At 42.2% G+C, this 17,270-nt stretch overlaps 1 protein-coding gene across 1 annotated transcript in view; it reads left to right on the top strand.

The window, feature by feature from the left end:
* LOC137341235 (dynein axonemal heavy chain 9-like) overlaps nucleotides 1-16,008 on the top strand; it is a 422,940-nt gene extending 406,932 nt beyond the window's left edge. Inside the window, exon 69 of the mRNA XM_068004307.1 lies at nucleotides 15,215-16,008. Within this exon, the coding sequence (XP_067860408.1) occupies nucleotides 15,215-15,442 (228 nt within the window). The 3' untranslated portion in view covers nucleotides 15,443-16,008. The remainder of the gene's footprint in view (nucleotides 1-15,214) is intronic.
* The last annotated feature ends 1,262 nt before the right edge of the window (nucleotides 16,009-17,270 follow it).

Below are 17,270 nucleotides of genomic sequence, written 5' to 3'. Positions count from 1 at the left end.
TCACTGCCCTCACCCCACATCTCCTTCTGCACAGCCAACACTACTCTGTCACATCACCCCTCACACCCACTCAAACCTCATCCTCATCTTCACAGCACTTACTCACCTCGCCAGTACTCATCCCGCCACTACCACTCAACCCAATCCTCATACAATTTCATGGCTCTATCTCATACTCACCCTCTCATGCATCTCTTTCATGGTCAGCCTCACTCAACCTTCCACTACCTGTGCTGCAGCTACAGGGCATGCATCACATATGTGCAGTAGGAAGCGTAAGGCATTCGTGTCGTGAGCATGAAGGGGATGCACAAGGGTGTTTGAGGGTTTGTCACGGTTTATACTTCTATTTAATTTCTGACCAACTCACATTACACATTATATTGGCACCACTACTGCCACGTCTTTGCAAATCTTGTCTGGTTTGTGCAATAATGCCCTTTCCTGAGGATCACAATGAAGACCCACAACTGATGCCACCCATTGTGTCACTGCAGAGTGGGTGTAGGTGTATTTGCAGGGCTGTTTTGTGCAGACGACTAAGAGACGTCAGCAATGTCCCCGGTGGCACCCTGGAAGGATGCGGAGGAGAAGTTGTTGAGGGCAGTGGTGACTTTGCCAGCGACAGGTAAGAAGATGTGCTCGGGCCAACAAGGAGCAGCTCGGCATGAAGGAGGCTGCAGATGTCCACGACTACATGTCGAGTGACTCTGAGCCTCCGTGTGCACTGCTGCTCAGAGAGGTCCAGGAAGCTGAGCCTCGGTCTGTAGACCCTGTGGCGAGGGTAATGCCCTCTGCGACGCATCTCTCTCTGCCGTTGCCCTCCCTCCTGCTGTGCAGGTGGATGTGTCACAGCACTGTGTTGTGGAGCTCCATGTGTCAGAGGTAGACGGCGTGGCTGGCGAGGCTGGTGATGCTGTTCGCCCTCCGAGGAGGTCATAACTGCAGCTACGGTGGCCCCCATCCAGAAGATGTACATCTGAGAGGGTCCGCAAGGTAGGTACATGTGTCTGGGCACTGGGTAAGTGTGCAAGTTTGTGAATTTTGTTGTTAGGAGGAGGGTGGTGGAGGCCAAACTTTGTCCAAAGTGACAGAGTGGCCTCCTGCAATGAGTGAGGGTCTCCCCCCCCCAACCTGTCAAATGGACCTTTGCAGCTGCCACAGGCTGATGGCTGCAACACGTCCATTTGAACTGGGAGTGTTTCCCCCAGTACAGGAAACAGTCCCAGTCAGTTGCAAAATCCCATCCCTGCTAAAATAACAGGTCAATCAGGTCTGTAAACAACCTGAAGTACCTGTTCAAGTACTTTAAGTGGCACCCCGCCAGCTTTAATTGCCGGTGGGAGTCCCACATGCGGGGGCTGTGCACGCATGTGAGCGCGTCAGTGGGGAACCCGGAAATGGGGCGGGTTGGAGCCGGGCTCCTGACCCGCCCCGGGAATCCCCGATTTTCGCAGCCCCCCCCACCACGAACGCACCCGATCGCGGGTGCGAAAATCCAGCCCACTGTTTCCTCTGGCTGGAGAGTCTAGAACTAGGGATTATAGTGTCAAGATAAGAGGTCAGCCATTTAGGACCGAGATGAGAAAAAAGTTCTTCGCTCAGAGGGTTGTGAATCATTGGAATTCTCTACCCCAGAGGACTGTGGATGCTCAGTTGTTGAGTATATTCAAGATTGAGATCAATAGATTTTTGGACATTAAGGGAATTAAGGGTTATGGGGATAGGGCAGAAAAGTGGAGTTGTTGTATAATACCAGCCATGATTTTGCTGGATGGCGGAGCAGGCTCGAGGCGCCGGCTGGCCTACACCTGCTCCTATTTCTTATGTTCTTATGTGGCTAGAGGAATGGTGCAAGGGGGAGGGATTCAAATTCCTGGGACACTGGAAACGGTTCTGGGGGAGGTGGGACCAGTACAAACCGGATGGTCTGCACCTGGGCAGGGCCGGGACCGCTGTCCTAGGAGGAGTGTTTGCTAGTGCTGTTGGGGAGGGTTTAAACTAAAGTGGCAGGGGGTTGGGAACCTGAGCAGGGAGAGAGAGGAAAGCGTAACAGGAAGGGACAGAAGGTATGGAGTAATAGGTAAAGTGTTAAAAAAGGAAAAAGCAGGAACTAAGCATCACAAAACAGATTTGAAAGTTCTTTATCTGAATGCACGTAGCATTCGTAATAAAATGGACGAGTTAACGGCACAAATAACTACGTATGGGTATGATCTTGTGGCCATTGCAGAAACATGGCTGCAGGGTGACAACGACTGGGAATTAAATATGCCAGGGTATTTAACAATCAGGAAGGACAGGCAGGAAGGAAGGGGAGGTGGGGTGGCTATGTTAATAAAGGAAGGAATCACTGTAATACAGAGAAATGATATTGGGACAAAGCATCAAGATAATGAAACAGTTTGGGTGGAGATAAGGAATAATAAGGGAAAAAAAACATTAGTGGGCGTAGTATATAGGCCTCCTAATAGTTGCAACTCTGCTGGAAGAAGTATTAATCAGGAGATAGTCGGGGCATGTAATAAGGGAACAGCCATAATTATGGGGGATTTTAATTATCATATTAACTGGACAAATCAAATTGGGCAGAGCAGCCTTGAGGACGGGTTCATTGAGTGCATCAGGGATGGATTTCTTGAGCAGTATGTAACTGATCCTACAAGGGGGCAGGCAACCTTGGACCTGGTCCTGTGTAATGAGTCAGGATTAATTAATAATGTCCTAGTTAAGGATCCCCTTGGAACGAGCGACCACAACATGGTTGAATTCCATATCCAATTAGAGGGTGAGAAGGTTGATTCTCAAACAAGCGTACTGAGCTTGAATAAAGGAGACTATGATGGTATGAGAGCGGAATTGATTAAAGTGGACTGGGAAAATAGATTAAAGGGTAAGACGGTACATGAGCAGTGGTGTTCATTTAGGGAGTTATTTTACAACTTTCAAAATAAATATATTCTACTGAGGAAAAAAGGGTGTAAAAGAAATGACAGCCATCCGTGGCTAAGTAAAGAAATCAAGGATAGTATCCGACTAAAAACAAGGACATATAAGGTAGCCAAACTTAGTGGGAGGATAGAAGATTGGGAATTCTTCAAAAGACAGCAAAAAGTAACTAAAGGATTGATTAAGAAAGGGAAGTTAGATTATGAAAAGAAATTAGCAAAAAATATAAAAACAGATAGCAAGAGTTTTTATAGTTATATAAAAAGAAAAAGGGTGGCTAAGGCAAACATAGGTCCCTTAGAGGATGAGACCGGGAAATTAATGGTGGGAAACATGGAGATGGCAAAAATGCTGAACAAATATTTTGTTTCAGTCTTTACAGTAGAGGACACTAAGAATATCCCAACACTGGACAAACAGGGGACTCTCGGGGGGGAGGAGCTAAATACGATTAAAATCACTCAGGAGATGGTACTCAGTAAAATAATGGGACTCAAGACGGATAAATCCCCTGGACCTGATGGCTTCCATCCTAGGGTCTTGAGGGAAGTGGCAGTAGGGATTGTGGATGCTTTGGTGATAGTTTTCCCAAATTCCCTGGACTCAGGAGAGGTCCCGGCAGATTGGAAAACTGCTAATGTAACACCGTTATTTAAAAAGGGTAGTAGGCAGAAGGCTGGAAATTATAGGCCAGTTAGCTTAACATCTGTGGTGGGTAAAATTTTGGAGTCTATTATTAAGGAGACAGTAACGGAACATTTAGATAAGCATAATTTAATAGGACAAAGTCAGCATGGCTTTATGAAGGGGAAGTCATGTCTGACAAATTTGCTTGAGTTCTTCGAGGATATAACGTATAGGGTGGATAAAGGGGAACCAGTGGACGTAGTGTATTTAGACTTCCAGAAGGCATTCGACAAGGTGCCACATAAAAGATTATTACTTAAGATAAAAAAATCACGGGATTGGGGGTAATATTCTGGCATGGGTGGAGGATTGGTTATCGAACAGGAAGTAGAGAGTTGGGATAAATGGTTCATTTTCGGACTGGCAACCAGTAACCAGTGGTGTTCCACAGGGGTCGGCGCTGGGTCCCCAACTCTTTACAATCTATATTAACGATTTGGAGGAGGGGACCGAGTGCAACATATCAAAATTTGCAGATGATACAAAGATGGGAGGGAAAGTAGAGAGTGAGGAGGACATAAAAAACCTGCAAGGGGATATAGACAGGCTGGGTGAGTGGGCGGAGATTTGGCAGATGCAATATAATATTGGAAAATGTGAGGTTATGCACTTTGGCAGGAAAAATCAGAGAGCAAGTTATTTTCTTAATGGCGAGAGACTGGAAAGTACTGCAGTGCAGAGGGATCTGGGGGTCCTAGTGCAAGAAAATCAAAAAGTTGGTATGCAGGTGCAGCAGGTGATCAAGAAAGCCAACGGAATGTTGGCTTTTATTGCTAGGGGGATAGAATATAAAAACAAGGAGGTATTGTTGCAGTTATATAAGGTATTGGTGAGACCGCACCTGGAATACTGCATACAGTTTTGGTCTCCATACTTAAGAAAAGACATACTTGCTCTCGAGGCAGTACAAAGAAGGTTCACTCGGTTAATCCCGGGGATGAGGGGGCGGACATATGAGGAGAGGTTGAGTAGATTGGGACTCTACTCATTGGAGTTCAGAAGAATGAGAGGCGATCTTATTGAAACATATAAGATTGTGAAGGGTCTTGATCGGGTGGATGCAGTAAGGATGTTCCCAAAGATGGGTGAAACTAGAACTAGGGGGCATAATCTTAGAATAAGGGGCTGCTCTTTCAAAACTGAGATGAGGAGAAACTTCTTCACTCAGAGGGTGGTAGGTCTGTGGAATTTGCTGCCCCAGGAAGCTGTGGAAGCTACATCATTAGATAAATTTAAAACAGAAATAGACAGTTTCCTAGAAGTAAAGGGAATTAGGGGTTATGGGGAGCGGGCAGGAAATTGGACATGAAGCTGAGTTCGGATCGGTCAATGCCCTGTGGGTGGCGGAGAGGGCCCAGGGGCTATGTGGCCGGGTCCTGCTCCGACTTCTTGTGTTCTTTAGATTTGTGGTTGGGATCAGATCAGCCATGATCTTATTGAATGGCGGAGCAGGCTCGAGGGGCCGATTGGCCTACTCCTGCTCCAATTTCTTATGTTCTTATGTTCTTGCACGCACCTCAGGTAGCATAATGTCTGCTTCACCAGTCGCGAACAATGAGATGCAGAGCCGCTCAATCACTTGTCCTGTGACTGCATATATTGCCTATGCACTGGGTATGTTTTTTGACTGTCGCTCTGTACCCCAACCCCCTTCCCTACTGTTGACAATAGCTGGTGGTCAATTTGAAATGGACTTTTCTAACAGCTGTAAGAATCTTTGCTCCAATGTGACCACTTCCCTTTAAGTGGCGACGTACCTTTAACTTGAACCAACACCACAACAGGTCTAGGCTGCACCTGGAATTGTGAATACTTACGCAAATGATCCAGGAAAAATCATGCTATTAGCACACTACACTTCTGGCATGATTTGTACCAGTTCTGGCATTCTGGCTTGAATTTTACTGGGACATGTAAATCTAGCCAAAACTGTCTTCCTTTCAAATAGTCCCTGATTAGTCATATAGAGATAATGAGGGTAATTTTCACCTTCACCATCTCGCAGAGAGGATTGCCCGCCCATTATAAAACCCACCCAATTTTCATCCAATGGGATTAAAGTCGGACGGGCAATCCGTTCTGTCAGATTACTGCCCAGGCAGTGAAGGCGAAAATTCCCCCCACTGAATTTGTTTCTCTCCCTCAGTGTGAAAACACACGTACCTACCTTAATACCTCAAAAAGATGAACCCAGGCAAACACATTTGACTTGATTAATTTCTGATTTACGGGAAGTGACTCTAGCAAAGGCTGGCCGCCTCTTGTCAAAACCGCACATTGGTCAAAATAAAATACGTGTGTATACAATGACAGGAACTGAATTGGCAAATGGCAATATGGAGAGGACCTGTGATGATAGATGTGATGCGAGCAGAGCACTATCATGCCTCAAACAGGAAAATTCAAATGTGCACACTTTTCAGCATTAAATTTTATTTGCCTTTTGTCAGCCCAATTGATTAGCCAATTAAAATTTGTTATATTACGTTTGGTTTAAATCTCCCTGAGAGATAGTTGCATGCCACACTGAAGAAATAATTATCCTGGTAGGTCACCTTTGGCATTAAAAAAAACACTCTGTTCACTTCAGGAGAAGCATGGCTGACATTTATGGGACAGTTACTCATCTGTGATTGGTTGAAAGCGCTGAAGTTTGAATAATGAAGGCAGTTTGAATGCAGCCTGCATTGTATTAGCATGGCAGCTGTTTGCACATCTACAGATTTTTCTGCAGCAATTTATTGATTAGCTTCTTAACAATATTGCAGCTACGCAAATTATATGCAGCGTCACTAAATGATCGGCAATGGAAGACATAGCTATTGCTGATATTGCCATTTCTGACATTCCTGGTCTATTATCTATGACAGGATTCCACTATGTTTTCTTCTGTTGATTTGCTTTTGAATCAGTTTGCTTACTGAGAGACTACTAATCAGCTGGGTTTAAATGAATAAATTGGATCTGATAGTAAAAATAGTACTGATCGTTGAAAGAGGACCAGTGACCTTCCAAAATGTATACTTTCCCCTGGAGACATGAGCTTTCTCTGCAGACACACTTCAAGAAAGAGTCTTGCTAGATTTTGACCCATCTTATTTCTAACCAAATCAAAATGCAGGCTTCTGACATCAGATAATAAAGATTTCAAATTCCCACAGACACGGGATTTGCAATGTAACCACAACTAGCCTCTCTACCTCGAGGATTTCTACAAAGGATCAAAATGTTACTATTTGCTGTCTCCAATTTCAGTTGTATAAATATTTGAAGTGAGATGCACTGCTTTTTTTGCGCTGGTTCTCCCCGATGGCCCAAGAAAAGCTAAGTCAGCTCACTCAAATTAGACTGTGCAGTCCATCAAAAAAATTAGAAAATTCTTGACAGTTTTTTTAACTTAATCTGTAATAGCATTTAATTGAGTTTACAGGAAATTAGGTTACAAAATGATTCAGGGGTTTTAAGTGAATATTTATTGACCAGTTGTATAATATATATTAATTGCTTTGAAAAAACTGAAACTATATCATAGAACTGCCAGATCAAACTTTGCCTGTTTGTTGGATGTGAAGGGACGTTGTCACTGGCACAAAACTGTGAGATTCACCTTGTGTACAGACCAGAATCTGATAGTGTTTAAATACTATAGGAAATATGAATACTAAATCCACCACAATATGTAAGAAATACATCAAAAATTCCAATTATGTAATCTATATTCTTTGAAGGGTGTAAGATAAATCTTCCTTTTTACCACTATATATGCATTAGAGGTTTAGATTGGGATTTACCATTCATTTCTAAGATTTCATATACAATGGCTAAATTAGCTCTCTTCAAACTGACCCACATACCCCTGACAAAAGATATTAATTGTTAACCAATCCTGAACCACAGATAACACTGAGTGCCATGCAACTTGCCTCTTATTTGCCAGAGGCAGGAGATGTATTAACTAACACTATTTTATTTAACTACTTGACAATAATGTGATTAATATTATTGCAAGGTTCAAGTATTGGTGATAATAGTAAATTATCAAATTAAAGTCACCACAACAATAATTGAAGTGTATCAGACATAGATGGATTTGTAGCAGTACAATAAAATTAGGTTTGATGTAACACCATATCTGAGCATAGCTGGGTTTTGCTTAGTAACAGTACAACAAAGTTACATTCAATCTCCAGGATTACAGTACAGACTTAGCAATGTTCATGGCATCTATCTAATATATCACTGCTATGTTTTCAGTATTAGGGCTGTGCTTTTGTTATATGAGCATAAAATTATATAATCGTTCTCCTTAAGTAGCAGCTTGCTGTGGATACTTCAGCCTTCCTCTGGGATACTCTTCACCTCTGGGGTGGTCCTGCAGCATCCATGAGTCTTACCTCCCTTCTTTGCTCTTCCTAGCATAAATTAACCTTGCACATACTATAATACTGTACCAAACCACTATACCATCATTTTCTTTACAACGTTTGATCTGAAGACTTAAAACTTCAATCTCTGCATATTCAAAGATCAACTGGGGCCCTCTAAACTCCTTCTGAAAACCTTCCAATTTCGGTGAAGGAAGGCTGACCTTAAATTCCTTAAAATGTCACACATGAAGTCCCATTCCAAGTGACATGACCAATATTGACCATTCAAGGTGGCCAATCCAGCTACGTGGATCACATTCAAAGGTGTCATTCATCTAAACAGACACATATCAAAAACCGCGATTGACAGATTTTAATTAAAAATACTTCCAATTATCTCTTCTGTCCTTTTTGCTTCCCAGTGCTTAAATCATGAGGAGGAGACAAGACTCTAATAACAAGTTATCTTTCAAGGCCTCATTAAGGGCTATCTGTCTACCAACTATGATACATCAGGTGTCTTCGATCTTCAGTGTTGACAGCCTCCTAGCTTGAGTTGGTGCAAAGGTGCTAATTAGTTTCACCTGGCTATACCAGAATGTATTTCTTACAAGATATCCTGGAATGTGGATTATGAGGATTAACCCTTTAATTTCAGCACCTCCTACAATGCTCTGTACGATTGTGCAGTAAACAATTCTGGTAAGGTTTTACAAGACTGTTAGCACACTTAAAAGGTTCAGATTGTAACGCCCAACAATCAAGCACTCCATACAATCATAAAATATGCAATCATGTATTACAGCGTCCAGATTCTGAACATAATTTATTTTTATAATGCATACAATTTACAAGTTATGTTGCTGTTTTGAACTAGGAGTTGTGCATCTTCTGTCTCCATCATGACTGCTGTGGTTTGCTGTCATGCTATCCGGTCCCCTGACCAGAGGACATAGCTGTTTTACAACACCAACAGTAAAACTACCGTTTTATCCACATGCACTAATTTTAGTAGAAAACACCTTACACACTATACAGGTAAACGTACCTCACCTGCATATTTACTGCAAGTAACACTTTAAGATCATTGTGTACTGATAGCATTGTGTAACCTGCAGTGCTGAGTTATACTGTCATTTCTGCAGTGTTCTTTGGCCAGGCAAAGCAATGTGCTTGCATGCCTGTATAAAACTGCACTCGCCAGAATCCAAATGGCAGTTACATTTTTAATTTTAGTGAAGAGCTGATGAGCTTTTTGTTAAAGTTAAAGGTTTTAAAGTTTTTGAGTCTAAATTGCTTTGCACCGACACAAACTAGTTTAAAATCGATTAAACTACAATAACAACAACAACTTGCATTTAACGGAGTAAAACGTCCCAAGGCTCGTCACAGGAGTATTATCAAACAAAATTTGACACCGAGCCACATATTAGGACAGGTGATCAAAGAGGTGGTTTTAAGGAGAGTCTTAAAGGCGGAGAAAGAGGTAGAGAGGCAGAGAGGTTTAGGGAGGGAATTCCAGAGCTTGGGGCCTAGACAGCTGAAGGCACGGCCGCCATTGGTGGAGCGATAAAAATCAGGGATGCACAAGAGGCCAGAATTGTAGGAGCGCGGAGATCTCGGAGGGTTGGAGAAGGTTACATAGATAGGGAGGGGCGAGGCCATGGGAGGATTTGAAAACAAGGATGAGAATTTTAAAATCAAGACGTTACCGGACTGAGAGCCAATGCAGGTGAACGAGCACAGAGGTGATGGGTGAACAGGATGTGGTGCTAGTTAGGATATGGGCATCAGTATTGTCCAATAGATATCGCTGACTAGACACAGGTGTGGCAATGACGATACCATTTCATCCACATACACTAATTTTAGTAGAAAACGTTTTACACACTATACGGGTAAACGTACCTGTTTACTTAACAAACATCTACCACCATTCACTGCAATACTTTAGTCTTTCTCTTTCACCAAAGTTTGGAATTCTGGCATGAGCTTATCAGATAGTACATCTTAGTGCGGCTTCTAGGTTTTTGTCCAACAGTTGCGAGCGTGACTTCCTCAGAGTGATTGAAGGCAATGGGGAAAAAAATGAGGCGTGGGGGTAAATCGGGTGAGGGGGTAAATTGGGTTGGGGGTAAATCGGGTGGGGGTAAAACAGGCAGGGAGTAAATCAGGTGGGGGTGAATCGGGTGGGGGTAAAATGGGCAGGGAGCAAATTGGGCGGGGTGTAAATCGGGCAGGGGGTAGAACGGGTTGCTGATTCACTGTCACCCATTCTGTGCTCCCGCCCAAAGACCAATTTCACCCCCGTGTCATTCCATGTACAAAGTGCTGAAGTTGTGATCAGAGGGATTAATCAGCTTCAAGACTCACATCTACATCAGGGTTGTTACCAAGGCAACGATTGTCTTAGTTCTCAGCTTTGCTTCGTGCATGGTAAATCTCCTCACGTGTGTACACCATTTCATTCATCATTACCTAAATTCATGTCTCTCTATTTGTCCATTGCGTGGGTTAATCATACAGTTCCACAAGTGCAAGCACTCAGCTTCTGGATCACAAGATAGATACTCGACCCATCTGAACTCTATCATCCATAAAGACCTTACAGTGTCCCCCCCATCACAGCATCCAACTGTTTCTTGAATGGTTCCAAGATTTTTATCTTCATGACTTTACCTGGAAGTCCATTCCATGTGTGGGTTATTCATTGTGTGGACAAAAATGTTTCTGATCTCTGCCCTGAATTTGCCTTTCACCATTTTGACCCTGTGTCATTCATCCTACTATCATGGTTTAATTTGAAGTAATGTTCCAGATTTATCTTTTGCATATTCCTTAAGATCACCTACTTTCAAGGCTAAAAGCCCAAGTTCCTAGAGTCTTTCTTCATAAGTAGGTTAGCTGATGCTAGGAATCAGTCTTGTGGTTCACTTCTAGCGTTTTGGTGATCAGAACTGTATATAGCTCTCAAAGAATGGTCTGACTAGTGTACTATACAGTTTATGCATCTCTCCCTAAAACTCATGCTCCACTGTTTTGACTGTATAGTTCAGCATTCTGTTTGCTTTGTTGATTGTTTCTCTGCAGTAATTGAACACGTCGGATCTAGATCTCTTTCAACTTCACCCATAGCTTTTCAACATTATTCATGGAGTACTAATGTTGCTCATTTTATTTTCTATGTGCAGTACTTTACCCATGTCCTTATTAAATTTTGCCTGCAATTGTTCCTCCCGCTTACTTATTCAAACATAGATTATCTAATACACCAATTTTGTTCATTCCAACTTCATATAGAAGGCACACTTGAGTATAATCCTGATTCTTTCTTTCCACTTTCATGGAAAACCATTAGTTACGCAGGAGCAACTAGATTATTGTGAGATCTGTGCACTGATTTTGACATCACAAGTCATTCTGAATTCAACTTATTCCGCGCGAGCCATACAGGCTGTGAAGGTCTCAGGTTTCATCCCTTGGCCTGTGCTGGGTTTGCTAATCTCGGCTGGGATGATGGTAGGACTGCTACTGTTAGCCTCAGTGCTCCTGTGTTAAAGAACGAAAAATGCATCAGGGTTCCAATCCTCATCCTATCCAGAAGCCACTGCTGTGGGTGAGTGTGGACATCAGGTGAGGAAAGAATCCAGCTTGGCTGTGGGTACCGTCCCCAAGGGCAAAAAAAACTGCCAGTGCTCACCGTTGAGGCTTACATGAATCATGGCCACTGGGCATGGTACCAGAGAGCAACAAGCACCCTGGGAACCAGTCCTTTAGCCTTCAAGAGAGATGGGGAAGAGGAGAAAACTGGCAGAGAAAGTTTTGGGGGAAAAACTTACCCTACGCCAAGTTATTCCAGGTGAAAAGCCTGCAGTTGTTGGGCGTATTCTTTCTTAAGTAATTATTGGTTCCATTAAGATCCTCCAAACAGTCCTTTAATATAATTAGACACAATCTAATCACCAATCTTAAATGATTTCTGTAATTGTAATGAGATACTGTTGATCTCAGGTGGGCTGAACAAATCTGTCTGGGAGTTTTTGATTGGACTTTTGTTTACTTGTTGAATTATTTCAACTTTAACAGTCTGAGTTAACCATTTAGCCATAATCTTTCTTTATTCAGTGCATATTGCATACAAGCAATAATATGATTTTAATATGAATTTAGAAAACATTTAAGAGAAGAGTTTGTTTATTTTTTGCCAGTTAACATTTAGGCAAGAGTCTATTTGACATTGATGGCTGAGTTGATTACAGTAAAATGACCTCTTTACCAACACTCTGTGGGTATGACTTCCCCATGAATAATAGGCCTTGTATGAACAAACTTAAGACTATAGTTATGTGTGCTTGAATCCATATGTAATGGTGTTCTTTTTTGTGTGTTTATCAAGATGAGGGGTATTAGTGCTGGGGAATGGAAAACTTTCTCTTTCGGGCATCCATAAAGCATTCCCAAACCAGGTATAGCATGGTTAGATGCAGAGTGAAGTTCTCCCTACTCTTCCCCAACAATGTGTCTCAACCCCAACTGTAGAAGAGCGTTCTATACTGCACGGCTGTGACATTTTTCCAATTCCTACACCAACCATACTGTGGCCTCTCTGAATGAGTCTGCAATCAGTGCTGAATCAGGGTCTGTACTGTGCTGTGGGCTATACCCACTGGGAACTGGATTGAGACTTCCCAAAATCATCTTCTGTAGGATAAGGATTCTTATAGGCAAGAAACAGAGGAGACTGAGGGAAACCAGGACTGTTGACATACTGCTGGTGCATTCAATTGCCGACCATTACTGAGAGTTAAATCTACAACCACACCATCTTAACAACTGCTTAAACGAGCCTGCTCTCTTTATTGGGTGGGCCCAAGCATTTTCCATATTTTCATCTGTTGACAGTACCTTTTCAATCTGGTCTGAAAGAAATTCTTTCCCGTGTATGTGTGCAAGCGTCTGGAATAGTGTGTATAGGTGTCTGTAATTACAACTGCGTGTGTGAATTCTTTGTAACTGGATCTGATGTTTAGCTATTATCTTGATTACACAGAATAAGTTGGGTAGAATGAGAAGGTCATAAATACGACCATTAAATGTGGACCATAAATTCGAGGGTAGATTTTCTGAGTCCTCACCTGTGGTGAGGAACCTGACCCGCCACAAGTGTGGACTGAAAAATCACAGGCTCGGTAACCGTGATTTCCTATCTGTGCGAAATCAGTGGACAGAAAATTACAGGCAACATGCCCACGATTTTCCAGTCTGCGCTGGTGGCTGACAAGGTACCACACCAGGGCTCAGAAAATGTGCCCTGATAGCTTCCCACACTTTATTTTTCCTTTGCCAATTTCTTCCCCCTTTTCCCACCTGAAGGCATGAACTCCTTGCTGGGTACAGACGCACTGGTCACCCTCTGCTACATTGTCCACATGGCTATTATTTATGTGTGAGCCTTGATGGTGAGTGTTGGAAGGCTATTTGATTGGGAGAGGCCACCACAGGTGAACCAATTCTACCCTCAGCTGATGTCCACACATGCACACTTAACACAGGGATAACTGAACACCAATTTCCTGCTAAACGTAGTGTCCCTGCAGCCATCTTGGCTGGGATCAGTCAACTTAGCTAAAACAAACAAGTGGAACCAACCTGGAATTTTCCTGGTTTATATGATGATTTAGATACCCATTGGATAATCTTGGTGAGTTATCAGCGAGATCATGATGAACGTCATAACCTGCAAACTAATGCGTGTGACTTATATTCAAGTATGAGAGATCCTTATCCAATCAGGCAGAAAATCTGGTAGAACCTTTACACCAGTGTGACTTGTTCACTTGGTTTTACAGTAACCTAATATTCAATTTGGGCTGCACTGACCTGGAATCTTTAGCAAGGCAGTATAAAATGTCTCAATTAAAACAGTACCCCCTCAATTTAACATCATTTGAGTAGTAGAGTGCCCATGTAAAATGCACTTTGTCAGAACATGCTCTTTGTGTTTTCACAAGGACAAAAGATGGGCTCACTGTCTAACATTCGCAGCATTGAGTACAGAGTTTAACCATGCGGACTGTAAGGTCTAGTAAGTACTATACAAGCCTCCATGTTCTCCAAGGTTAGTCCTCCTTGTTTATTCCAAACACGGACATTGTTAGTGGTGCACACCATTGATCCTTCCCATACGTGACGGCCTGCAGACCTCTGAATAGATTCTTATACTCTGTAGGTCAACCAGTAAGAAACACGCACGGTTAAGATGTGTTGGCCAGGACTGTCAGTTTTGGGTCCCTAGTAAGATCTCGCATCACAGCTGAGTGGTGGCAAAACTGTGTACATGTACTGGAAAGTGAAAATGGAGTTTGTTGGCTGCTGTTGCTGCCACTTCAGCAAGTGATCACTGAAGCAGGAGAGAAACTGAACTGAAGCTGGTAATAAATCTTTTCTCTGTTTAAAAGGCATAGACTTTGTCATGGAACATCAATGATGTAGAGTTACAACACACTGGAACCTCTTTATTTGTCTATTTGGGAACCATACGACATGCACAATAATAAGCTATGTAAACATTTTTGTGTTAGAAAGGAATCCATCAGGTAGGCCAGCAATTAGGGTATTAAAATTTGCTTCAGTGCCCTTGGCTAGAGTGAGACAAAATTAGCTAGGTTTCACTCTCTTGATTACTATCCAGTGGCACTTACTGAAAAGTGTGTGTGTGTCTATACATATATATGATATATATGTGATGAGAACATAATGCTAGGTTTGGGCATAATGCTAGCTGTCTTGGCTCTCAAGTGAAGAATAGCTAGTTGGGCAGAATAGTGGAGGGAAGTTAGCACTGGTGGAACTATATCCAGTCTGAATTGTGCCCGTAAGAGAGGAGGAGCAAAAACAGGCAGAACAAAAGAAGGGAGTAGCCCAATACAGCACTTGTTCTGTCAGAGGTTATCATATGAAGAAAAATTTGCATTTATATAGGGACGTTCCAAAGCGCTTTACAGCCAATGACGTACTTTTGCAATGTAAGAAATTGTCTAGGAATGTGCTAATGAGGTAATAATGTACTTCTCTGAGGACTGAGATTATTGAGAAAGCAAATAGCTTCAGTTGTGTCAATTTGCCAGAAAATCCAGCTGTTAAACACTTACCATGTCAGGTGACGTGTTTGATCTACATGTTTTTAACAGTCCCTTTTCTTTTTTTTTAAGACTGGGATTATTACTGATGCTCGTTTGAAGGAACTGACCCCGACAATGCCAGTTATTTTCATCAAAGCTATTCCTGTGGACAAGCAGGATACTCGGAATGTGTATCCATGCCCGGTTTACAAAACGCGCCTCCGGGGCCCAACCTACGTCTGGACTTTTAATCTGAAGACCAAGGAGAAACCATCTAAATGGGTGCTGGCTGGAGTGTCACTGCTTCTGCAAATTTAAGCAAAAGAGTTTGCACATTCTTCACTGCACTGACAGTAAAGCCTACTCGTTAATGTCACTCAAATCTAGATCACTTATTGTAGTATAAAGATCAATAGGTTTTTTTAGTAATGTAAAAAAATGACTAACTGGGAATGTTGCTGTGAATACTAGGGACAAAATCTTGCACTTTATTTGTGATTTCTCAATCTGAATCACAAACAAATATAACTTGAGGCTACAGAAGTATATCTTGTTATGTGTTGCTTAAAATGCCTTTTTTTCTTAATAAAGGGCCATTTCCATTTCTCTTTTGATATGGTGCTTTTATACGATGCACATTTGGATCTTGCTTCCAGTTGATTTTACACTGTGAAATTAATGAGTAAATACAACACAGTATGTTGTCACCATCTCGTGTTAAGTGTGAACATAAAGCTTCCTGAATGATATAAAGCTTGGTGGTGGCACAGTTGACTATTCCATCTTCACAACTTGTGAGTTTCTGTGAATTAAGCGCATATGAATCTTTAATTAAGTAAGCTGCAAACTAAAAGTTTGATAACACTCAGAATGTACAGCCAAAATAAAAGCCTTGGAATAAATGCAAGAGGCTGATAAATGGGATTATAAGGTGTTTTTGTAATAAGCTTACAGAAACTGAAGAGTTCCTTCATGCAATAATCTCAGTTATTTGGGAATCGAATGAATTTCTTTGCATGTGTTATTTTATGTCATTCTCAATTTTCACTCCTATCTCCTGAGGGCTCCAGTTCACACTGGGTAAAGATCCACCAATACTGAATACCCTTCAGTACCTTACCCAAGAAGTCATTCTTCATCTGAGAGCCAAGACAACCTACATCAGCAAGCGACATGATTGCGGAGAGCATTATAGCCCAGCTTACCTATGTCCTCATCTGATGCGCACACACATTCCAGTAGGTGTCGCTGGATACTGATCAAGAGTGAGAAACCTGGCTAATTTTTCTCTGTGAAGGCATCGTGTCAGGAACTCATTTCCAGGGCTTTATTGAACAAAATATGGATGCAGACATCTTGGAATTGGGACAGCTTATAAGAAACACAACATATTTAAAATACTCACAAGTTTCAAGGGGTCTGCAGCCCTGGAGAAGTCCAATTGTAGTGTAATTTCAAACAATGATTCATTGTACCACAGAAGCTGATTTGCTTAATAGAAGCTTGTTGACTTTGTTGTTGAACAAATCTACAAATTTCTTAAAAGGGACTTTGATAGTTGCATGAAAAAGTGTATTGGAAGAAAGCAGGAAAAAGAAAGAATTTGCATTTATACAACACCTTTTACAACATCCCAAAGCACTTCAGTCAATTAAATAGTTCTGAAGTGTACTCATTGTTGTAATGTAAAGAAACACGGCAGCCAATTTGCACAGACCAAGGTTGCACATAAGCAATGAGATAAATGACCAGGTAATCTGTTTTTTAAGTTATGTTGGCTGAGGAATAACTGTTGGCCAGAAGAACTCTCCTGCTCTTCTTCGAAATAGTGCCATGGGATCTTTCACGTCCACCTGAGAGGGCAGACAGAGCCACGATTTAACATCTCATCCAATAGACAGCACCTCCGACAGTGCAGCACTCCCTCAGTACTGCACTAAAGTGCCAACTTAGATTATGTGCTCAAGTCTCTGGAGTGAGGCTTGTACCCACAACCTACTGACGCAAAGGCAAGAGAGCTACCACTGAGCCGAGGCTGACACCTAAAGTGGAACAAGATTAGATGGCTCATGTGGATAAAATATAACACAGTGAGCAGCCTGTTTCTGTGCTGGTACATACTATGGGCCTCCAATTAAAGGCTGCT

This window comes from Heptranchias perlo, chromosome 23 (assembly GCF_035084215.1).
Source record: "Heptranchias perlo isolate sHepPer1 chromosome 23, sHepPer1.hap1, whole genome shotgun sequence".
Taxonomy (NCBI): Eukaryota; Metazoa; Chordata; class Chondrichthyes; order Hexanchiformes; family Hexanchidae; genus Heptranchias; species Heptranchias perlo.
This window is presented reverse-complemented; position numbering and strand designations above follow the sequence as displayed.